Source organism: Cebus imitator, unplaced genomic scaffold (genome assembly GCF_001604975.1).
Source record: "Cebus imitator isolate Cc_AM_T3 unplaced genomic scaffold, Cebus_imitator-1.0 Scaffold56, whole genome shotgun sequence".
NCBI lineage: Eukaryota > Metazoa > Chordata > Mammalia > Primates > Cebidae > Cebus > Cebus imitator.
Genome location: NW_016107371.1, coordinates 3,339,010 through 3,365,360, shown reverse-complemented (window position 1 = coordinate 3,365,360; position 26,351 = coordinate 3,339,010). Strand labels below are relative to the sequence as shown.

At 36.1% G+C, this 26,351-nt stretch overlaps 1 protein-coding gene across 50 annotated transcripts in view; it reads right to left on the bottom strand.

Annotated features, from left to right (window-relative positions):
* Positions 1-237: 237 nt before the first annotated feature.
* Positions 238-26,351, bottom strand: part of RIMS2 (regulating synaptic membrane exocytosis 2) — a 688,984-nt gene continuing 662,870 nt past the window's right edge. For 47 of the 50 annotated variants that reach the window (XM_037738669.1, XM_037738672.1, XM_037738674.1 and 44 more), the window contains 5 exons: positions 9,921-10,062; positions 6,063-6,175; positions 5,294-5,395; positions 3,526-3,665; positions 2,822-3,086 (listed from right to left, as the gene is read on the bottom strand). In XM_037738669.1, the coding sequence (XP_037594597.1) occupies positions 2,868-3,086; positions 3,526-3,665; positions 5,294-5,395; positions 6,063-6,175; positions 9,921-10,062 (716 nt within the window). In that variant the 3' untranslated portion in view covers positions 2,822-2,867. Of the gene's footprint in view, positions 3,087-3,525; positions 3,666-5,293; positions 5,396-6,062; positions 6,176-9,920; positions 10,063-26,351 lie in introns of all 50 variants that reach the window. The other 3 variants (XM_037738660.1, XM_037738699.1, XM_037738700.1) reach the window with 1 other exon arrangement.

Genomic DNA, 26,351 nt, shown 5'->3' with positions numbered 1-26,351 from the left:
AATCCAAAATAACAACCTTTTAAAAAATAGCACCTTTTAATACTGTGAGCAGAAATCCTTTCGCATTTAAAGGAATGCTCTACTGAGGGCTATTGCTAAGACCAGCAGTCCACCTATGTTATCGAGAAGTAGGAGACGGTGGTTTCGTTGTCTATAAATGATACACGAGTTCAGGGAATGAGCTGCAGAAGGCTCAGGGCTTAATGGGGAGAAAAGTCAGAGAAAGCACTGCAGACGTCTGTAAAGAAAATGTTTTATTTAAAGTGTTAAATACCATCACCAGAATGAATTTGATTTACATTAATTGGTGTTCATTACAGGACTAATCTGCCCTTCTTTTCCAACTGGAATTCCCTTTACTTTCAAACATACTATATGCAGGCCAACAACAGTCACTGGCATAGTGTTGGTTACATGACTAAACCACAAGTCAAGGTGCAGATGTGAAAATTAAAACAAACAAAAAAACAAAACACCAACTTTTAAATAAATACTGCATAATGACAAGTATGTACAAATATTCCATACAGTCATGTCCTTCTTATTAAAATTAGAAATAATTTGTATAGGAATATGCACAAAAGATTATGTGACTGCATGTTAGTATAAGGAAAAAAACGTTTATTCTAAGGGATAGTATAGACACTGTAAGTCTATTAAATCAATTGTTGCTGGTACGCAGGTGTCTAAATTATTTTAATAAAGTTTTATTTGTTCTTTTAACAACATTACCTGGGTCCATCAGAATGTCAAGACACGGTCTCGGTGTATTTCGTATTGCACCACATAAAGAGAAGGCATTTTTAGTGATGATACTCATTTTAACTTTTGCACCGTATCAAGCATGATAGTTTTTAATGGTCAGCACTGAATTAAAAAAAAAAAAAAAACTTGTGCATGGCCTTAATTTAAACAAATGAGATGTATGTGGATTTCAAAAATTAATGCAAAAAATTAAAATCAAACTATTATAATGTATTATCAAAGTTACAGAAAGAACCATGGGTGGTTTATTACAATAACTAGTGACTCTTCCTCTAAATAGGGGAACTTAGTAGAAATTTGACCTTGCAGCACCACCCAATGGTAATGACTGTCTGTAAAACCAAAGGCAGGGGTTTTGACTTTAGGAGATTTTCATGTAGACTTTTGGTGATGGCATCAAATAACTATTAATAGGCATACTGACTTTCTTTGAGTCACCTAAAAATTGGAGCTTTAAAATTGTTCGTTGCAAATTTATGTTTACTATATTTTAGAAATATAATTTGTGAAAAATTGAATTTTACTACAGAAAAAATGAATTAATAAACAGTTCTGTGTTTCAGGGTTTCCAATTTTTAGCAGTGTTTCTATTCACATAGTAAATGGGAACTGGCTAAAGAAATTGCTTTAACTAATTAAAAAACAAACAAAACCTAAGACCTTCTACAAATAATACTTTAACCCCTGTATGAATAATGCTGGTGCTAAAAACAAACTTATTAGACATTACAATGGCCACATGATTTTAGAATTTTCCTGTAAACTGAATTTTAAAGGTGAAAAAAAATTACCATGCGCTGTACAATAAACTGCAAAAGTTCAAATATCTTCTTTGTCAAATACATGCTGACTTACTTTTATGGATTCCCAAGTCATGTTGCAAAATCCTTTTCAACATGCTTGAAATAAAGAAAGCTCTTAAAGTTATTTTTCCCTTGAGAAATTCACAAATTCAGAGGCATCTACAGCTCTGAATCAAACATGGGGTTTAAGAGAGGATCAGATCAAAACTTGTAATGTTTTTAGTATAAGGTTCACTCTGGCAGGGAGAAAGAAAAGATTAAAAGAGGGAGAAGAAGAAAACTGAGAGAAGATGTGAAAAATTTTCACATATTGAACTTCATAAGATTTGTATACTTAACATGGAAATAAATTGAATATATTATGCTTATTTGTCACATAAAGAGAATTTTAAGTATCTTCTAGAAAGTATTTCCATTTGTAATGTCTGCCAAAACACAGACTATGATTAAAGAATAAACATGGTGTATCTTTGTATCACCCTGTTGCATTCTCTCTCCTTTTTAAAACCATGCACTAGTGAAATTTATTTTTAAAAATAATATAAATTGTTGAAAATGGCTGATTTTTATTCTTTTTTTTTTTTTGCAAGTTGCAGCCCCAAGAAAATAATTTAAGTATTCAGCTAATCTGTGTCCATGCAAAAAAAGTTTCTCTAATTTCATTCAGTACAGTGTAGCCACAGAATTTTGTTTTTCAGAGTCCAACACGTATTGGCATTAGTAAATGACGTGCCCGTGGAGCTACAGAGTCTACCGCTCTCCCTGCTGGACTGACTGCTCCGATCCCTGGCCAGAGGAGGGCTGACAATTGTTCCTAACCACTTCTTTGGTCTTCAGCTTTTCACCTGATGCTTCCTAGGATTTCACTCCTTGACCTGTAACACGGCTTCATGGTTGTATAGCTCCATTTCTGTGGCATATCAGGGCTTTGGGATCAGATAAATGAAGAAAAAGGAACGATAAAAATATAAAGGTGCCATTGAAAAGGGCTTCTGTTGCATGAAACTGACTGATTCTTTGAGATTAATCCATGGCTTCAGATTGGACCAGAACTCCAGCATCATTGAATTCCAAACCTGATAGTTCTTCACAGCTCTGCTCTTTCACCTGAGCGCCTTCTTTAGGGCACAATGTGTGCAACTTCCTCTGAGAACACAGGATCGCTTTGTATCCCTAGAAACAGGCTCAGAAGACACAACATTAAGCATGCAGTGTTACCAGGGTTTGCAACCCGTGATTTTTTATTATTATTATTTTTTTTTTGTAACGCTGGTTGCTGTGACAACAGTTTTACAGCTGCTATGAACGAGAGTAAGAAGGTCCAGTTGAACTTTCCAGAGATGATTGGGAAGCTCTTCTTGTCAGAGGGGCCAAGGTTGGATCTACTAGGGAGGACGGAGGGAAAAGTTTGAACCATCCGATCACCATATTGGATAGCTCTAGTTCATCTAAAAGTATCTGGGCCACTCCCATAAAAGATTTGTGATCCATGCGGCCATAATCTCCCCAGACGATGATCTGTTGGCAAAATAAAAAGTAGAGTGATGTCAGTGTAACTGTGTACATAAGAAAAAATTGTGAAATATATTTAAATACTAAAGTACATTCAGTTAATTTTCTGACATCAAAGATCCAATTAAAATCTGTATTTGATTAATGGAATAGTTGTCTTTAACTAGTGGAATCTAAAGGTACATTGGGAGAATTGTACTGAAGCATTAAGGTCATAAGAAATCCAGAGACTGGAATTTATGTGTGGTGGGGATTTGCACATCTATAAATCACTTTAAAGAAAATGACAATGTATATTGTTTTATAGCACTGGCCACTGCTTTGAAAAGTTTCCAAAGAATTTCAGTTGCGAGGAACATAAAATAATACAACAGAAAAGATTTGGGGTATAATGTCTGATTCCACGAAAAACACTTTCTTAGGTAAGGGATAAACAAGTCGATACCTGTAGAACTTTTCCTTGTGGGCTCTCTTCGAAAGATAATAGCTGCTGGTAAAGGGGTTCCAGCGTTTTTCTTGCCACTTTTGTTTTCTTTTTGGCTATGCAGACTCCATTATCCAATAGATACACCTTTACATACGGTGCTTGGGAAAGAAAACATAAAGGAGAATAAGCGATGAGTTACGGACATGAAGTGCCCAACTCCAGGTGATATTTAATATCTTCAGCTGAAAAAGCTAGCAATCATGCCACTGGCCTAGCCGCATTCTGCCAAAATCATTAAACAAACAGTGGTTAACTGTGTCTTTCAGAAAGTTTTATGGGATGTCAACATAGCCTCTGAGTTTATTATCATTTTTTTCATCAACTTGTTATATAGATTTACACACTGCATTAAACAAGTGAAGTGCTTCCAGTCCTTAACAATATTCAAGAGAGATGTCCTACTCGGTCTTTAATTTATCACTGCTTAAATCTATTTAACATGCTTGAAGCTATATTGTTTCATTCACCCATCCCCACAAATAGTGATTATCACTCAAAAGTATTTATTTATTGGTGGTGGTGTGGGTATAACAGTAGTGGAATTTCATGTGATATGATCAAATTAGCTAAGAAGCAACTAATCAGAAAATCTATGGCTTAAAATTTATCCAAGAGACACTTCATAAAAACTGTTTTCATGCATGTACAAATGAATATTCTTTATAGCAGAATGAATTGGCTAGCTGTAAGACGTGTATAAACACAACTATCTTAATCACCAGTGCAAGGTTATACAATAGATTATATATTATAATTTAAAATTTCTACAAGGATAGAAAAGTTAAGACTCAAAATTACAAGTCAATCAGTAGAGATGCTGAGCCTAGCTTGTCAAAACACTCTCCACAATGCATTTGGAGCACGGTGGCACTTTCCATGGCTTCAAGTACCTTAGATTATAATGACATTTCAGTATGAAATATGGAGCATAAGAAGTTATAATAGTGCCATTCTTTCCTCAGATTATAGGAAGTAAAAGTCTTAGAATTAGAATATCCAGCATATATAGCTTATGCTAGTCTTGGAGGCTGTATCTATTTTTACTCTAATTCCAGAGTCTTATGAATTCCTGAGGAGAATTTTGAAGCTCTAGAGAAATTGAAATAACACAAAACACTAGCTAATAAGAAAAAAGAACTCCTTGCATACATGGTGTGACAAAATGAATTATCTAAGTGTGGTGTTTTTTTTTTTTTGCAGTGGTTTCTACTTATTTAAGAACTTACACGCCTGTAATCCCAGCACTTTGGGAGGCCGAAGCGGGCGGATCACGAGGTCAAGAGATTGAGACCATTCTCACCATGATGAAACCCCGTCTCTACTAAAAATACAAAAATTAGCCGGGTGTGATGGCACGCGCCTGTAGTCCCAGCTACTTGGGAGGCTGAGACGGAAGAATCGCTTGAACCCAGGAGGCGGAGGTTGCAGTGAGCCGAGATTGCGCCACTGCACTCCAGCCTGGTGACAGAGCGAGACTCCATCTCAAAAAAAAAAAAAAAAAAAAAAAAAAAAAAAAAAAAAAACTTACATTATCCCCACCAGATCATCCTCACTGAACACTCATTCAGGATAAACACACAAATGACTGCTGCCCCAAATCAGTCATAATGGACTCATCCATTAGTAACCTTGATTAACTAAATCAAAGGTCAAACCAATCCAAAGGTCTCTAAATTGAAACAGTATGGATTATGTACAATAATAGAAAAATCTCTTTTGTTTTTACCTGGCAGTGTCTTGGAACCTGGTTTTACAACAAGGCCACGGGCCCGGATGATTTCCACCTCCAACTGTCCCTTTTTGTCCATCATTCCTACCTGAATGTCACCTAATGGAAGGAGGAAGAAACAAATGTTCTTTAAATATACAAAGGCACTAAGGAAATTGCCTGAGTCAAAGACCTTGGTTTAACATCATTTCATCATTTCCCACATATTTTCTTAAATTCAAATATACTTAAGATTCTATCAATGATATCTTCCTTTAAAAAGCATTCAAATTAAAAGAGAAATAATGGTTAAATATTTTTTATTGTTAAAATCTAAGCTCTTGATTCCTGCTGATAATACTGTTAAAGATTCCACTGGGCCGAGCCCAGTGGCTGATGCCTGTAATCCTAGCACCTGGGGACGGGAGGCAGGAGGATTGCTTGAGGCCAGGAGTTTGAGACCAGCTTGGTCAGAATAGTGAGGCCTTGTCTCTACAAAAAAAGTCAAAATATTTGACGCCAGTGGTGGTGTATGGCTGCAGTCCCAGCTACTTGGGAAGATAAGGTGGGAGGATTTCTTGAGCCAAGGTGGTGGAGGCTGCAGTGAACTGTAATCATACCACTGCACTCCAGCCTGGGCAACAGAGAGAAACTCTGTCTCGAAAAATAAAAAAATATAAAAGAGGGAGGGAGGGAGAGAGAGAAAAAAACATTCTATGAAATTTAGAGAATTTCATTTTCAATAATTTAAAAGAAAATAGTTAAATCACGTGACAGAAATTCTTACCCATTGCAGGTGTAGCCAGAGTCTGGCGTCCCACTAGCTGAGCAGGGCCAAGGCCGTCTAGAAAATCGCTGAACTGGCTATCAGAGGCCAAGCGAACACCAGGGAAGATCAGACTGAGAGCAAAATAACATATGACATTAAATCCCCAGCCCCTACTTATTTTCAGGTAAGCTCAAGTTTCAGTCTGGCCTTATTACTGTGGCAAGAGAGTCAGTCCTATTATTTTGCCGCTTATATTTACTGGATCCAAACACCCCGCTCCACCTCCCAGGGCTCTTCCTCTGTATTCTCAGCAGCCCATGTATGACACCAGAAGCACTTGTCACTGTGCTGCAGGCTTCTGCTGGTGAGCCTCTCTCTTCCTTGGTCTGAAGGTCAGGCTGTGATTTCTATGAGTAACACTGAGCACATATTGAGCGCTTCCTCCATCACAGGCTTTATCATATTAATCCTCTAGCTGCACTATGATAGAGTCTATTATTTCTCCCATTTCAAAGTTGAAGAAATGTCTCTGGATCATTCTCATCTGCATACAAATATGCTGTTATTTCTTTCACCATATAGAAAAAAAAATCCCTTTCCTGACCCCATTTCCCTCTCCAGCTACTACCGCATTTATCTCCTGGAAATACTTGTCTGTATGTGCTGTCTTCAATTCCTTTCCTCTCATTCTCTTTTGAAAGTCTAATCATGTTTTCATTGTCACCACTCCACTAAAATTCTCTGATCATTTGACACAATTGACCTTGTCCCCTCCTCATTGAAACACTGTCTCCAGTGCTTTCTGCTTGCTCCAGTCTCCTGGCTTCCAGTCCCCTAGTTTCCCGCTTTTCTCTTCTGCCACTCAGCCTTAACCTACTCTGCTAGTTCTGGCACTAAACACTGGAGCTCCATTCTTACACCTTTTTTCTTTTTTCTATGTCTGAATTCCCTTGGTAATCTCATCCAGTTGCATGGTTTTAAATGCCATCTACGATGCTATTGCCTAGATTGGCATCTCCAGCTTGGATCTCTCCCTTGGGTCACAGACCTATGTTCCAACTGCTTAGTCTACATATCTGCTTGGATATGTAATAGGCACCTGAAACTCAAATTGTCTAAAACGGACTCTCCCCATGCTCCTGTCCCCCCGCTGCAAACATATTAACAAAAAATCCAAACTCTGATCCTGTCAAAAGATTCCCATCTTGATAAATGGCAACTTCACTCTTCATTCTTCCAACTGCTTGACCTTGGAGCCATCCTTCTTCCTTCCTCTCTGTTATGGACTGAATCATGTCACTCCAAAATTCTTATGTTGAAGCCCTAACCCTCAATATGTTTGTATTTGGCCATAGGGCCTTTAAAGTGAGAAGGTTAAATGAGGCCATTAGTGTGGAGCACTGATCCAATATGACTCATATCCTTCTAAGAAGAGGAAGAGACACCAGGAGTAGGTACGCACAGAGAAAAAGCCGTGAGAAGACACCACAAGAAGGTGTCTATCTGCAAGCCAAGGAGAAAAGCCTCAGAGGAACTCAAAGCTGCTGACAAGTTGATCTTGGACTTCTAGCCTACTGATCTGTGAGAAAATAAATTCCTGTTGTTTAAGGCACCCAGCCTGTGGCATTTTGTTATGGAAATCCTGGCAAACAAATATACTCTCTTTTCTCTTATTACTTACATCAAATGCATCAGTAAATCTTACTTGCTGTACTGTCAGAATACATTAAGAATCTGACCTCACTAATGCTACAGTCTGGTCCAAGCCACCATTCCCTAGCTTCTGTGTTCCTGCAGCAGCCTTGTGAGTGGTCTCCCTGTTGCTGTCTTTGCTGTCCTAGTCCCCTGCCCCCTCAGCACTCAGGCTGATCTGCCAAAACAAAAGTCAGATCCTGTCACTCCTCTGCTCAAAACCATCCAAGACTTCTCATCTCACTCAGTAAAAGGAAAGTCGTTACAATACATAAAGCCTATATAAGGTGTGCCCCCCCACCCAGCCACACACCCTAATTCCTCATCCGTCACTGCTCTCATCCTTCCTCACCAGTGCTTCCCTCCTCACTGCTGACCCCCAGGTCAGCTCCTGCCTCAGGGTGTCTGAAGCAATCTTCATTCTAGAATGTTCTTCCTTCAGATATCCCTCTGCTCACTAACTTCCTTCAGATCTTCACTGAAATACCTCCTTTCCCCATCTAGCCTGCATCAAATCCTACCTCCACCCTTTTGATCATCTCTCTTCTTTGCTTTATTTTTCTCCTTAGCTCGTATACTGTCTAATCTACTATACATTTTATTAGTTTTTCTTTTATATACATTTTAACAATTTTTCTTATTTATTATTTATCTTCTTTATTAGAGTGTAAATGTGATACGAGTAGTTTTTTGGGGTGGGAGGGGGGGTCTTTTTGTTTATCACTGTATCTCTAGTACCTAGAACCATGCCTGGAATATTGTATAGAAGGAGAGGAGGGAAGGGGAGGGCAGAGGGGAGGAAAGGCAAAAGGAAAGGAAAGGTGAAAGAAAAGGAAAGGAGAAAGGAAAGGGGAAGGGAAAGGAAAGGCAAAAGGAAAGGCGAAAAAAAAAAAGGCAAATGGAAAAGAAAAAAGAAAGAAAAGACCTGATGAGAGCACTGGGCCTATGTAGATTGCAAAGCCCATGGTCTTCGCCGTGGATATTTACTCCCTCCCTCCTGTGACTTATATCCCCAGTGTTACAGCACAGTGACTGGCCCACTGGAAGGTATGGTAATATTTGTTTAATGAATTTATGATACTCATCCTCTTTTTCCAATATGACTATAAACATCTGGAGCAGGAGCTATAGTTTAAACATTTTTAAATACTGTCCCTAACAGTATCTGGCGTAGTTCTTTGCAACAATTAGTGGTCAGTGCACATTTACTTTTCAGTTGATTTTCCCTGTCTTTTTAGGCTTCCTTAATGAACAGTGAATCTATTTCTCCCCCTGACCTCAACTCTCAAATATTCAGTTAATACAAATGTTTTAGTCTGTTTCTGTAAGTATCCCATATAATCCTACTTATAAATGTATGGAAACCATTTACACCTCTAGTATTTATGTTATCATGCTAGACAAATTATCCTTAGACATACCATCCATGCTATGCCAACAGCTCCTATGGCCTCACATCTGTGAACTGTCCACACACAGGTTATCTAAACATCTAATGCTTCCAAGGTGATGACAGTGAGGTCAGTAAAACCCAATTGCCCCTATTAATGTCCTTTACAGCCCCACTTCCAGATCTTTAGTTGCTAAGTACTATTAATTTTTTGGTGACAGGATTACACAAGCTACAAACGCTTTAAAAATATCTGAGACCGTTGATTCAAAGGAAAGCTACATGATAACTATGTAAAAGGCTCCCCAACATTTTTGGTAGCATTTCTTTTTGGCTGTTATATTTAATATAATTAAATAATTATAATTGTTTGTTACAAGATGGAACTAAGTATATGCCAGTATTCCATATTTTTTAGCAATAACTCTTAGGATGTGGATTCTTAACACTAGCATTGTTCACATGATATGTATGGCATGCATGCTTATTATTTTTGGGCTTTTATATACTATTTCAAGCTAGGGCAAAATATTTTATTTGCATTGTATTATAAGAGTCACATTTTAGCATCTTGCCATTAAGGCAAAACATCCCAAACCTATTTCACTTGGTATAAAAAGCCAGATACATCACATTGCTCAGTGGCAGGTGAGTAAAGTTCTCTTCACAGGAAATCAGCTAGCAGAAATTAAAATGGCTCTGAAGAGCATGAGAGTTAGAAAATCTCTGTGAAAGCACAGAGAGTGAGATAGGTGAGGGATGGAGGAGACATACATCCTATGTGCCTCACTCACTTTCCTTCTGAGCTGTAGCTGTTCATGCTGCCATCTGTAGACTCTCGGCTTGCCTGTCGAGTCATCCAGTTCCTCATCTCCACGGCCAGGCCTGTTTCTGTACTTCTCTGGACAGTGCTCCTTAGTTTTTTACCTCCTGCTTCTGCAGAGATAGAAACAAAAAGTGTAACAGCTTTGTCATCACTATCTGGTAACAAGAAATATCAGCCAAGCTCTGAGATCATCAGATGCAAAGATCTGTGTAAATACAAAGTGCTCTTATTAAGGAGATAGAAAGAAAAGGTATTTAAAACAATTTTAAACAATGTCATGTTGAGTGGGATGTAGACTTTCTAAAAAATCTGTAAGAAGCACAAAACACCATTGTTTTATTTCCATTTGAAACAGTGTTCAAATTGTTAACATAAGAAACAAAAAGATTCAACCTAAGGAAAATAAAATAAGCTTTATTTTCATTGTAATACTTAAATGCCAGGTTAATTTATGCCTTTTTGTTTTCATTGCATATTTAAATGCCAGATTAATTTCTGCTTACCATATTTTAACCTTTCTTTTAATCACAGTAAAAGAACCAGGCCTTCACACAATTAACAAAGAAACAGATGGGGAGTAATCCTCAAATTCCAGCCTTAACTTTCATAAGAAAGTCTGTTTTTGTAGGGTGACAGATATTAGAAGGAAAAAGAATCTATACAAAGGAGAAAGCCTACTTTGCTAACAGTTTCACATCTATTGGTAACTTTCAGGAAGATTTTTAAAGGGGAATGCAAAAACCCAGCAAAATCATGTGAAAAGAGATTTTCATTTTTTGTTCATAGATAGTCATGTCCTCAAGGGTCTTTAATAGTTGGGTGATGTGAAGAAGCCAATTAGAAGACCCAACATGAAACTGAGTCAAGTACTACAGATGTGACAGAGATAGGAAGTACTGTCTAGAGAGGTCAGGGAAGAAGGCACTTCATAGAAGGCGTGGGATTTGAGCTGGGCATGAAATATAGGCAGATTGGGACTTAAGGAGAGGTGAGAAGAGAGCTGCTTAAGCAAGAGAAACAGCATGGGCAAAGTGCAAAGATAAGGATTACCATGTGCATTTAAGGGAGGTGCAATGACCAAAGCACATGTAAAGTCACGGGGGAGCGGGTTCCACAAAAAACTGAGTCCAAATTATGAAAGCTATGAGTCTTGAGATGCGAAGCTGAGAGACTACCAAAGCTGGAACCAGGCGGTGATAGTCCAAATGATTTGTATGCGATTACTTCTTGTCAGGCTTAAATATTTATCCACACTGTGTGTATTAACAGTTTTTTGGGATACAACCATATAGTTAGCTCTATTAGTGCTTGTTATTAATAAGTTCTTTTTAGGTCTATAAATATTTGCTGATATTGCAAATGATTTGTTGAAATCTCTTTTCACCAAGTCTCTTATAGGCACTTAGGATTTTGAAATACTGCTTTAAATTTCATCCATTCTCTACTTCCAACATTAATGTACACCAAAATGCTTTAGGTACATATAAAATATAAATTATGACGGGTCTATAACTCAGTTCTATAATGTAAGGCTGATATTTTAGATAACTGATAGTAAACATGTTTTACTGATATGAGCTGTAAGAAGATACAAAGCATCCCTATTAATGAGGGAAAGATCTTTACAGTAGAGTATTAATAAATATCAAAGGAATACAATTTTAAAATTACCAATTTGCAACCTCCATTGGAACAAATGATATAAGCAAGGCTCATCAATGGAGGCTAACACCATTAGATGAAACATTGTGAAAAGGATACTCATATGAGCCAAATAATTGTTCCATAAATTATTCTAATTGTTAAAGGGAAAAAAAAGTACTTTAACACTGGGAGACCAGGCTGCCACCATCTTAATCAAGTGATCAAAGTTAGCAGCACTAAGAGAGGACAATCATGCACCTCTGGATATAAAATATACTGTATCACTTGTCAAGTTGTTCTAGACAAAAACATGCAACCTGTTTCTAATCAGGTCTCTGAAGCCAATTTCAAGTTGTGAAAAACAGGTGATGGAATAACAAGATATGTGACAGACACATACACAAAATAATCAGAGAAATCCAGAACACGGAATATTGTTCAAAAGAGTTGACCTAGTCTCTTAAAAGAAGTTAACATCATGAAAACAAAGAAATAAGGTAAGGAATTGTTCTGGGTTAAAATATATTGAAGAAATTTAACCATCAAATGCTACGAGTGTATTTGAACTTCTTGTTTGGGAAAGCAAAACAAGAAGCCCCATATGCAAAACAGTATAAAAGTAATTTTAGGACAAGTTAAGGAAAATCTGAATATGCATTTGACATTAGATGAGGTTAAAAATTGCTATTGTTTAAGGTGGATAATAGATGGCACGTATTATAAAGAATTTTCTTATTAGGAGATAGATGCTAAATTATTTAGACCTGAAATGTTATACTACCTGCAATTTACTTTCAAATGGTGTAGAAAAAAACAAAACAAAACAAACAACAACCCAGCCCCCAACCCAACCCCAAACTGCACATATATGTTTTTTAAAATGAGGGAGAATGTTAAGGAGAAATGAAAGAATGAGGATTCAGAGTACATCCTGGTATTCATGAAGTTAATATTTATGATTTCATTTGAGTGGTCCTCAAATAACTATATCAAAAAGTAGGCTGGATGCAATGGCTCACAACTGTAATCCCAGCACTCTGGGAGGCTGAGGCCAGGAGTTTGAGATCAGCCTGACCAACATGGTGAAACCCTGTGTCTCTAATAAAAATACAAAAATTATCTGGGCGTAGTGGCACATACCTGCAATCCCATCTACTTAAGAGGCTGAGGCAGGAGAATCACTTGAACTCAGGAAGGAGAGGTTGCAGTGAGCTGAAATTGCACCACTGCACTCTAGCGTGGGTGACAGAGCAAGACTCTGTCTCAAAATAAAAAACAACAACAACAACAAAAAAATCCAAAACAAGAAATAATGCAATTTTGAACAAGTATCTCTCTCCATGTAGCTTTAATGTTAGTTTCCTGTAAATAGTGCCCTTGTGAAAAAATTGCCATCAAGTGAGAGACATACAACTTCAGTGAAATTTGAGCATGTGGAATGGGGATATATACAAGAAATATACAACTTAGAAAGGAAATGAGATTCTTAAAGATCTCAGAATACAGCCTCTGCAATGTCAAAGATCTACAGTTTTTAATTTAAGGTCTGACTCTATCACAGTTAAAGCCGCTTGAAAATTTGCCATGATAGGGTCATGAGAATAAGCACCATTTGTCAATGAATAAACCAATGAGCATGTAATTCTTTTGTTTACAGACTGCTTCTTAGATGTATCCCCTTCATAACAATGCTAAAAATCCCAATTTTACAGATACAGCATCTAAGGACCCCAAAGATTACATAATTTCCTGAAGCCACATAGTAAGTGACAGAGCCAGCATTGGTAGACAGTTTCCAGGCTCCAATTTTTCTGCTATTCAGTACTTCATTGTCAGAATATAACTAAATGGGGAGCTTGTGCAGCTGTCTATGGAGATTATACTATGCTAATGCTGTAACTGCATATGGAAGGCCCTATTAGAAGCAGCTTTTGGGGTGGAAAAAGCAGAGCACAGTGAAGGGGTCAGGTCCTGGTGTCAAACTCCTTCTCTTTTAGTTTCCACTCTACAATTTACAAGGTGGATGACACTGAGCAAGTTACATACCCTCTCTGTGATTCAGTTTCCTCAAACTGGAATGACAACAATAATAATAATGGCTACTTGATTAGGACTGAGGTAGGAATTTTTGTATTAAGGAAAACGATGCATCTAAAGCACTTAAGACAGTGCCTGATGCATAGAAAATGCATCATATGTATTCTAGGCCTGACTCTACCACTAATCTATTGTCTTCTCTGAGTCATATCCCCTCTCTGAGTCTCTGGCTCCTCATTTATGAAAAAGGGAGGGGGAGGAAGGCAGATGATTTCCAATGCTTTTGAATTCTAATGTCCATGAGTTTATGTATTAATGCATAACCAAGACCACGATTAACAGCATACCCTGAGGAGATATGCTACTTACTATCATCTGACAGAATCAAATAAATCCAACTAATATACTGAACATTTATAGTAGCTCTTTAATACATGTCTTTTTCAATGTTCCTTATCAAAACATTTATAGGCTTATTTTAAAAGTAATTTATTTTTCAACACCACAAACTCTTTAGTTACATGCACAATAAAACTAATTTAACTTGAATGTCATTCATTACCATGATTCACACTTAATGTTTCAAATGATTTGTCACATTATTCAACCTAAAAACTGAATCTATATAACAGTGAAGATTTATATAAAGTAAATGTGGCAGGGAGAATTCTAAGATGACGTCCATGATTATGTTACTTTACTTTACATGGTAAAAGGGATTTTACAGATGTAATTAAGTTTACTAATCAGTTGACCTAAAGATAGGGAGATTATCTGAACGGGCCTAACTGAACCACACCAGCCCTTTTAAAGCAGAGTGCTTTCTCTGGCTGGTTCCAGAAGAGGAAATCAGAGAGACGTGGATCACAAGAAAATTCAATGTACCTCTGTCTGCCTGAAGATGGAAGGGGCCACATGGAAAAGATGAGAGAGCAGCCTCTAGCTGCTGAGAGTGATGCCTGGCTGACAGTCAGCAAGAAAATGAGGGCTTCGGGTCTGCACCTTTAAGGAATTCTGTCCACCACCTGAATGACCTTAAAAGCTCATTTTCTCCCCCAGAACCTCCAGGCAAGAACTCAGCCCAGGCAACATCTTCATTTCAGCCCTGTGATGCTCTAGAGAGAAAACCCAGTTAACCATGCCAGATTTGTGACCTACCGAACTGTGATTTAATAAATGGGTGGTGTTTTCAGCTGTTAAATTTGTGATAATTGTTACACTGTAATATAAAACTAACAAGGTAAGTTCTGAGTCCTTTGTAGACATGTTTTTTAAAGGAGGAGGCTTATTAAAATATCCTATTATGATTTAGGGATAGACTACCAAAACTGTAAAAACTTAGCCATTATTTTAAAAAGTGTACATTTTTAAAAAGTATACATACATACACATAAATATACACACATACATACACATACATACACACATACACATAAATATACACATGCATAAACATATATGTATAATGTGTGTGTGTGTGCATGTGCGTGTGTGTGTGTATTGAGGCATTAAGAGACACTCAGGTAAGGCCCAGATGGTGTTGTTGTTGAGCCCTTAAACCACTCATTTTGGTATTAGGTATTTTAAGCCAAAGTACATTTGGAGAAGATGCCTGCAGGTAAAAAATCGAGTTCACGAACTGCAAAACATCACAGGCAGAAAGCAGAACACAGGAGGTGTCCTTGTTATTCTGCTCTGCTTAGTCTGATGACTCATTTACTTGGCACCCTCAGTAAAGCCATTTGATTAAACAAAAGACCAAAGGGTCAGTTTCCCCTAATAATAAGTGGAAATCAGAAAACCTTTTCAGTGACATGACAACAAAAACTAAAAGGTCCTCTCTAATACTGACTTGGAAACTATTCTAAGTCCCACCCAAGGCAGGGCTTACAACGCATGGTCAAACTTAATGTCATGGTGACCTCCTTTCAAATCTTGGATTCACATAACTCATTCCTGCTTGCTCCCACCTGCAAGGTCTCAGCTACTGCAGATAGGCTTACTTTGGATTCAGGGTTTTCTCAATGTCAATATGCAAAACGATTTATGGAAACAGGATGAAGAATAGTTGGCAGATTATGAAAACTGACTTTACATTTTAGTTTGGACCACAATTTATATGCTTTAACAAGTTGCTATTTTTGCATTTTATTCAAAATTACCATTTCTCAGAGTGAGTATAATTTAGAAAACCATTTGCCTTACATTTAAAGAATATTAAAAATGCATTACAATGAGAATTTCTAAAATTATTGAATCACAGGTTTTAGGAAGCAATCTTGGGTATTCAGTACGTCTATGTAGTTTATGCACTTCCTTACTGCAGCAATGAGAAAGTTGAGGTCCTGACTAGCTAGTTTGTCTTTGGTAGAAGACTTTTTCATCTTTAAGAATCATTAACAATTATAAATTTTTACTCTCTTCCACCTTGCTCCTTTAATTCCTAAAATTTAAATATAACAATTGTCTCCAGCACCTTCATCAATCTCTGTGGTAGACTCTGTGGAACATGACTTCCCTCCCATCAGCAGATTTTCTTAAAATTTTACTTTTAAGTTCTGGGATACATGTGCATAACGTGCCGGTTTGTTACGTAGGTATACATTGCCATGGTGGTTTTCTGCACCTATCAACCCATCATCTAGGTTTTAAGCCCTGTATGCATTAGGTATTTATCCTAATGCCCTCCCTCTCCTTACCCCCACCCTCTGACAGGCCCCAATGTGTGATGTTCCCCTCCCTGTGTCCACGTGTTCTTATTGTTCAACTCCCACTTATGAGTTAGAACATGTGGTGTTTGGAATTCTGTTCCTGTGTTAGTTTGCTGAGAATGATGGCTTCCAGCTTCATCCATGTCCCTGCAAAGGACATGAACTCATTCTTTTTATGGCTGCATAGTATTCCATGGTGTATATGTACCACCTTTTCTTTATCCAGTGTATCACTGATGGGCATTTGGATTGGCTCCAAGTCTTTGCTATTGTAAATAGTGCCATCAGCAGATTTTATAAATTCTGTCCCATTTTATATCAAGACATGAAAGATGTTGATATATTTATGTTTGGTCCTATAAGACCTCAATATGGGGAAACTGTCAAGGATTATTATAACTGCGTGTAAAAAGCTCATACACTTGGGTTTCTCAGGTCTTGCTACTATCATAAATATAATTCAAATCTCTAAAAGCCTGAAAAAAAAGACAAATAGCCAACAATTTTGTTTGGGCTAATTCAGGCTCTGCATTTACAATTAAAATAAAATTGAAATTAAAAACTAACAAGTGACACTCAAAATTGTTTCAGAGTTTAACACAAATTCATTCATTCCAAAAGCTTTGTCACAATTATGTAATATTATAAAAGTTATATAGCTAAGAGTGACAGCACGGTGAGCTTCAAGCAGGGGTCACGATTATGGAATTATGGTAGATGTTAGGGCTATTCATGTGTATTCACTTTCTTCCCACCTCTAAAGTTAGGTGTGGTCATGTGACTTGCTTATCCAATGAACTGTGAGCAAAACTAACCCATGTAACTTCCAGGTAGAAGATTTAGCAGCTGATACATGTCTCACTAGTTTTCCTTCCATCAGCCTGAGAACAGTCATATATATGACTTTTAATGGACATGTAGCAGGAGTGAGACATAATTTTTTTGTGTTAAACCATTAATACTTTCAGTTGTTTGTTATTACAACCTAACCTATTCTGACAGATACATACAATAGACAGTATTCCATTTTCTTGTAAATAAGGTCTTAAATTTGTCTGTTTTTTGTTTTCAACATCATTTTTAAATTAGCAATTTTGAATACAGCTCTGTTAAAAACTCTGAATTTGATATTCTATTTTATAACTGTTTTCATGGCTTTTGTTTTATAAGTATATTTAAAGAAATTTTAATCATATTCTTAAAATTCAGATTCACATTTAAAACAGTAAAATAATTTTACATAAAGATTTGATTTTAGAATAGTTTTGGATTTACAGGAAAATTGCCAAAGATAGTACAGAGAATTCTAGCACCTCTACACCAAATTTTCCCTATTATCAACATCTTACATGGGTATGGTACATTTGTGACAATTAATGAACTAATATTGATACATGACTATTTACTAAAGTCTATACTTTATTCTGATTTCCTTAGTTTTTACATAAAGCACTTTTTTCTGATCCAGGATACCACATTACATTAGTCATCATGTCTCCTCATGCTCTTCTTGGAAACAAACTTTTTATTTCTCTAATTCCTGATCTTCTTTTACATTTATAACTACTTTTCATCTGACCTTTGTATATAAAATTAACATGCAGTATGACTTATAATAGTATTCACATGCCCATTAATAAAACCACTTACTTTTAGTAAAAAAAAATACATAAGTTGAAAATACTTCCCTATAGAAAAGTAGAAAATGTCATGTCATATGTGAAAATGCAGTATGTAAGAAAATGTTATCAATACTATATTAATATAGACTGTATAACATAATGTAAAAGGACAGAATTAATACACATTTTAAGTGTGTTAAGTTTGACTATGGTTCAAAAAATTCAATTAAAATTCGCAGTCCTGGTGTAATAATTGATTCAGACAAGAGTCAACACTGGATATTAAAATTATTGGATAATTTTTGGAGAACAGAATATTCACATGGTTCCAAAGTATTACTCCAGATATTGCATAGTAAGTATAAAGGGAAAAACATATCTTTTCCATAGAGAGAAACTGGCAGTCACCAGAGAAACTGGCAGTCACTTAACCAAGTGATGAAATGTAGCATGCCCAGGAGTAAGAAATCTTGACAATGTGTGTCTATTGATGGACTATATAAAGTTACATCACTTAATGACATTTAACCTCAATGTAATCGCATCTCTAGGTCTAACCTCCAGTTTACCGGAAATACAGGGACTGGAGAAAATCATCAAAAATATCTAGGATGTTGGACACTGTACAAGACAGTTGTGTTTGGATTCTTCAAAAGTCAATGCCATGAAACACAAAAGGGAAAGTACTGTTTTATATTAAGCATAACAACCAAATGCAATGAATGAACCTTGACTGAATCCTGGATTAAGGAGAAAAGTAATAAAAAGTTATAAGAAACATTTTTTGGGGGGATAATTGAACTAAAGAAAATTGGATATGGAATGAATATGAGATAATAAAAGGTTTTTTGGGTTAATTTTATGTTTATATGTATTTAATTTGAGATGTATGCTAAAAATACTTAATCATTTATCATGATGTCTGCAACTTACCGTATGCTCAAATGTTCAGCAAAAATACATACCACGTGTGTGTGGTATATGTTGTGAATCCATGTGTGTGTACGAGTCAAAAGAGGGAAAGAGAAGATAAAGTCAGTAGAGTCTATCAATGTACATAGTGGATGCTCATTGTATTATTCCTTTTTGTATATTTGAAATATTTCAAAATAAAAGTCATGAAAAAACTCAACTACTCAATTCAGAACAAAGGAAGGAAAGAGCTATTGTTTCATGACTTGCGACTATGTGGAGCTACTTTGGATGTAAAGTCTACCTATCTCTAGTCCTCATAAGAAGATTGTATGGCAGTAATGATTACCACCATTTTCCATATGAGGAAAGTGCCCAATTCACACAGTTGACTAATGATATAGATGAGATTTGACCTCAAATTTTGGCAATGTCAAAACCTATCCTTCTTTCTCAAAGCATGCTGACTTGCATCTTCACTTAGTATTTTGAACACAAATTTATAATTCCAGCATAATCAGTGACTTGAAACCTCATCTCAGGTTCTCCTTCCATGTCCAAACAAACTTAAAATACATTGTTTTGTGGATACTGTTGAAACTCAGATCATTCTTTTTTGTTGTTGTTATTCTCTCATGAAAAATGGGTAAATGTCACTTTCCTTGCTAAATTCCAACTTTGAGAACATGATGGTAACAGTATTTATAATAAAAATGGAAACAACTGTGCTAGAAACAGTTATTTCCTACAATATACATATGCATTTCAATCTCTCAGCATGTCACTTTGGACCAACCCACACCAAAAATTGGAGATTTCATCAAATGATACCACAGCTGTCAATAGGACTGAATACATCGTGAAAAACTGCAGATTTGCCAACATGTGGATTTGAAAAGGATCTTGACCTCTTGTGTGTTTTAATCCTCATCTGCAAAACAGAGGGATCAAACCAGAGGACTGGCATGCACATTTCCCATTATGGGGTCTTGTAATTGTTAATACTGACTTTTAATGAGAAATAAAACCCTATGAAGAAATAAAGCTTACAATTCTTCTGCACTAAGATAATTATATTTTTTCCATAAAAGTAAGGCATATCATTTTGGTATTCTTAACACATTTAAATATAAGAAATTATAGCTGTTATTGCTATTCTTTTGGCATTTGTCATTTTTTGGTACCTTCTTGTTCTTCTTGTCTGATGTTGCTACTACTGCACTAAGGAGGATTGAGTAAAAGCCAATTAGAAAGTAATCCTTCCTGATCCACAGTTGAACTACTTAGATAGCGTTGCATATTCACTACCCTAGTCCTTGGCTCTTTTTTTTTTTAACTTTCATATCTGTACTTGATCATGAATCAGTCTACTGATACCTGTGCCTGTTTCTCTCTCAAGAATGGATGTGAAATATTGCCAACCTCTTCATAACTCTCAAGTTAGATATTTTGAGACAAGATTTTATAATCAAATGAACATGCCATTTTAGAATCAGATAATATGAGTTCAAGTTCCTATTTGACTACTTGCAAATTTTGGGCAGGTAACTTATATTTCTGTAGGTCAGAGTTCTATTGTGCAAACCTGGAATCATAATTACCTTATGCCATAGCATATACAGCATGCAGTGGTGTTTAATAAATAGTGTTGAAAAAGGATCAGATCCTATAATCTGCATAAAAGAGTTTTGGAAACTGAATAACATATAAAACTATCATAAATCTGCAGAAAAAAACTATGCATAAATAACAGGTCTTGCCATGTAAGGGGAGGGAGCCTACTGACCAAATTGAACTAAGGGGTTGCCTTCCTGCCCAAATCCTTTTTTCCAGATGGTATCAAGGTGGTTGCCATTAAGTTGAAAGCAAGGGAAGTGCATAGGGCACAGAGGCTAGAAACTAAAAGACTGGAATCTTTAGGCTGAAACTTGTATCTAATGAAGCATTTAGTTGAAGAGACTCACACTTGAAACTGATTTGAAGCAAACAGAATGTAACCCTACTGAATTTCTGCACTACTGGTAAAGAAAAAATTACTACCTTACCTTACAAAACTCTGTTGAGTCCGTAAGACAAACAACTGAGTTTCCAAACCTAGTGTACTAGAAAGAAGCAGGCTATGACAGCTATGGAGCCATCTTTTCAATACAAACCTTCATGGCCATAGAGAATAAACAACAAAGAAACACCTCCCTAAAAACAGAACCAGGGTTGCCAGATGAGTAAACTAAGAAACATACTCTACGGTCAATCTCTGCCATTCCTACTGAGTGGGATTTGATAATTCCTATAGATGATTGATTGTTTTGTATTTCCTATTCTCTCTTTTCTAAATGGGAATTTTTCTTTCAGTTATTCTGTGGCTATCATGCATTTAAATCAGATTTTTTTAGGGGCAGATAATTTGTCTTTAGGCTTACAGGTCACCATAACATGAAAAGCCATATTTAGATATGAGAGGAATACACATTGCTCCAAGTTCCCAGATTTCAACCAGCATGTCATAAATGGATACGATTTTAAGATTGTCTTTCTGGGGAGGAATTTATTATACTCTAAAGGAAAAAATAGGAGAGTGCATGGATATTTCGGTAGTCAAATCTGCAGAAAAAGTTAAAATTGAGAATGCCATATTCTTTACCTTAGATTTTTTCTATAGATTCCCCCCATTCTTGTCTGCTTATGTTCAATGAACAAAGAGGAAAATAACAATATGACAAATTCTTATTTAAAAAAATTAAAAATAGCTAATCATATTGAGCTTAGGTTTTTTTAAAACCACTGGTAATTATTTTATATTACAAAGTAGATATTTGTTAATATTTTTGGCTTACCAGTATTTGAATCTTCCTTCTATGTTTAAAAAACAGCCCATCCTTCAACTGTATAAGTTAAAATAGTCAGGGTCACTTTTCCAGCCTGCTCTGCAATTAGGGCATAAGCACATGGTTGAGGCACTAGTTTTCCAAACCCTGAATCTGAAGTTACTAAAGCAAAGAATCAGAGACACCATAGGCCTTCATTCTAATGAGGGTGGTGGCCAGAATATGTTTTTCTGAAGTGATGCTGTAGCAGCATGCAGTGAGTCACCATGAGTCCTGACAATGATGCGAAGCTGTGATATCTGTGCCAAGTAGCAGTGGTAGTTGAACAGGATTAACCTGTAGTATGGTTTTTGGTATCACTCCTAAACTATAGTGCAGAATTTCCAGCCTTTCTAGAGATTCTATGACTTATCCAGTATCCCTTAGCAAATACCTTTCTTTTCTGCCTAAATTGTTAGAATTGATTTCTGTTTATTGCAACTAGGTACCTGAAAGGAAACATGTTTCATATGCATGTTTTTGTAATGTATGATAGAAAACTATGCTGCTAGTTTATATTAAGTATACACAACTTCTAAGTGCAGCCCAAAGAATGCATAACATTCAAGTATTCTTGTACCTGCAAGAATGCAAACAATCACTTAATCAGTATAGTCCCTTTCAGCTCTACTAGCTTCTTTCCATTCCATGATAAGAACATAGAAACCGACCAGGTACTTGTTCATTTATTCATTCGCTACACATTTGTTAAATATTCCCTAGATGTAAGGTACTGTGAGAGATAACAAATATGCAACCCATGGTCACATAATTCCCAATTATATGATTTTTAAATTTAGTAAGATAGTACACAAATAATGACAATACAAGGCAATATGCACTAAGTGCTTTATGAGTGGTAGTAAGTTTCTAGAGCTGCAGTGTCCAGTAGAACTTTCTGTGAATGAGAGAAATTTTCTATAATTCTGCACTGCCTGATAAGGTAATCGCTAGACATATATCACTAGATATAAGGTAATCACTACTGAACAAAGGTGGCTAGTGGGACTGAGGAACAAAATTTTAAATTTATTTAAATTTAAATAATCACATATGGCTAATAGCTCATGTTTTAGATACCACACATTTAGATGTTCAGAAAAAGGGAAAAATATTTTAAAATGGGATTGTAAGGGAATAGTAAGCATAATACTAGTTCACAACATTGATCCAAGATACATATTATTATGCACACTTTACATAAAAATGAGGAAACTAAAGCTGAAAGAAATTGTCTTCTTAGTCCATAGAGCTAGGAAGAGGTGGAGCCAATATTTTCAATTCGGCTACACAGTTTTTCCTCTGCCTACAGAAGCTCTTATGGCTTCTGAAGACTTCATATAGTAGATGGGATATGAGCTGGGCTTTGAAGGACAAGTAGACAGGATATATATACAGTTGTAAAGGAAGAATAGAAAGCAAGGCATGAACAAAACTTTGGAGACAAAGAGCAAGAAGGCTCAGTTTTATAGAATTACTAGCCTTGGGAGGTGGGATGCTAAACCATAAAAAAAACCCAAGTCTCTCATATTGTTAAAGAATTTGAATGTCAGGCTAAAGGCTTTATTCAGTAGGAGATGAAAATTTACTGACGTTTTTGAACGATAGGTAGTGTTAAGATGAAGGCAGTGTTTAAGAGAACTGATATAGGGCCAGTGACATTGGATTGGAGTAGAGAGGTCCAAAAGGGGGAGAGGGCAGTTTGGGAGGTTATCAGATCACTTCAAAGGTGAGCTACTGTGTCCCAAACTATCAAGGTGACAACGAGAATGGGAAAGAAGAAAGACAACTGAGAAAAGTTGGGAATGAAGCATATCCTTGGTAGAAGTTGCGAAATGTTAGTCTTAAATGTCAGGTCACATTTGGCCAATAAAAATGTTTTGTTTGGCCCAAGTAATGTTTGAAAGTTTTTATTCATGTGCCAACATTTTAAAATTGAAAAGTTTTAAGTGAACATTCAGATTTATAGCTTTTCTTCAGGAAAAAATAAAGAGTAAGTAAATGTTCCAACCTTGGACTGACATTCCATTTGACATCAATTAGCTAGAACTGACTACTCATCCTACTTTTACAGATAGGTAAGCTTTCCCCAGCTCTTTGAGTCCTTGTCTTTTCCCTTTTGTTTTATTCCTGTCCTACTTCACTAATGCATGTTACTTTCCTGGCCTGTGATTTACAGGAATAATAAGAGAACAACTGATAATTGTATTTTATTTTTATTTTTTTGAGACAGCGTCTCACTTTGTCACCCAGACTGGAGTGCAGTGGTGAAATCTTGGCTCACTGCAACCTCTGTCTCCCAGGTTCAAGCTATTTTCATTTCTCAGCCTCCTGAGTACCTGGGATGACAGGCATGCACCACCACACCCAGTTAATTTTTGTATTTTTAGTAGAGATAGGGTTTCACCATGTTGCCCAGGCTGGTCATAAACTCCTGACCTCCAGTGATCCACCTGACTCGGTCTCCCAAAGTGTTGGTATTACAGGTGTGGGCCACCATGCCCGGCTGATAATTTTATATTTAAGTAGCTAAAATAAAATTTCCTTTCCTTTTGGTCTCATTTAAACAAAATCTAAATATTAAAACATGATTCTTCAAATCCTTTGTTCTTGATGATCCAGACAAAAGCAGACACCTTTGGTGATGTCTACAAAGCTCACAGTAACCACTTCCCTTCTTAGTTGCCCACAGAAATGCATTTTTGGTAACTAAATTTATATACGTGGCCTTGCCTTCTGGCTGTATTGGATTGGACCAAATTAGATAAGTGAAAACTCTTCTTTGGGAATTTGAGAGCGGGATCGAGAAAGACAGAAACATGCATTGTGGGTGGAACTGTGATAGGTGAACTTAGGTGCCACTGGCTGCCATTTTCCACAGGTCACATGGTCCAGGTAATAGAGCAAGGGAGAGAGCTAGCTGCTGAGAAAGGAAAAAACAGCCATGCAAAGATATAATCAATGGCAAGAAATGGAAAGGAAAGCTCATAGGTTCCCAACAGCCTTCTGGCTTCCAGTTTAGGTCCATGTGAGGCCTGGTGGAAATTCTGCTCATGGGTTTGGAAAACTATCTTTGTATAAAGCATGATTTACACTAAAAAAAAAACCAACCCTGTTTTCATTTTTAGGTGAAAAAAAATAAAGAGTGATACTTCCAAATTAGAATGATATTATAATTTTTGTGTTAATTTGTTTTCTACTTGTTCAAATATTATATATACATAGCATTAGGTAAATCTCCCTCCTCCCCAATCAAAAAACATTACAATATGAGAGAGAACAAATATACAGAATAATCTTGTCTGATCCATAAATAGAGGCCTACTTAACAACAAAAGAGAACATTTACATTAAAACATAGTCCTTGGAAGAAATGGGATGCTATTATTATAACTTTCTATTGGGTTTCCTTCATAAGTCATTATATATAAGATATCTCCACAGAGAAACTTGTTTCCATTACTGGTTTTGAATTGAGTGAACCTGTTGAAGGATAGAAGCAAATTGGGGTTTAATTTTACTTTTATATTAAAGGACTTTTTTTCTTTGTAGAACTTAGTCTGTTAAAGTTTTAAATTACTTTAAAGATACTATTTGAATACATGGTGGGGAAAGATTCTAAATCTTATATTAAAAAGGTAATATTTGATAAGCATTGAGTAGAACTGCTACTCAATTTACTTTTCTTAATTCCAAAATCTTTTGCTTCACTTTGTCTGTTATAATGTAAATCTAATATAAAATATTGTGCTATTATTGAATATGGCATGAATTCATTTATGGAATGATTTATTAGACATAATCATAATCTAGAAAAAAATAATATTTCCTATAAAAAGATCCATAGTAACCTATAACTGTCTATCCAAGTCCTGCTTACAAGGCTGCTTCATGAAGATGTGTGAAAGGTATGATCACTGCAATTAAAAAAGTCCCTATCACATGTTATATTTTTAAACAGAATAAATATAATGGATGGATGACAATCAGTTATACTGATATTTAGTGTGAAAAGAATGGTAGAACTATATACTGTTGATTATTAATAGACACTGAATACCACTGTGCCAGGTATGATGTTTGTACTTTAAGAGGATTACATTTAAATGTATGAATAATTTTTTTATTCTAATGCAGTAAGGGCAAAGTTCTAAACTATTTTAATCAAATGGGACTGATTATTAAGAATAAAGTATATTATTTACTATACACGAAGATTAGAACAAGATATGTCTCTTTATACTCTTCTTGCTAGGTGAATAACCTCTTAAAGAGTGAGGCAGAGTTAAATAGGTCTTTTTATTCCAGTCTATTTAGTCAATTTTATTTTAATTCCTTACAGCTTCACTATCACATGCAAAGACTCTTTCCTCAGTTTTCTGGTGATTTTAAAGCTGTTCTTGTTTCTTAGATGGTTTTCCTATAATTTATTTTTAAGCTAGTGGCATGTGACATAAGTTTGATGAGTTAATTACTTCAGTTTTACAGTATTAAGTTGATAGGATCTCTTCTGTATGATTGCCAAACTATATTTTAACCAAAGGTGGCAGACCATAAAATCAGGCAGGCCAAATTCATCACATATGGACATAATCAAATAAGAATCACC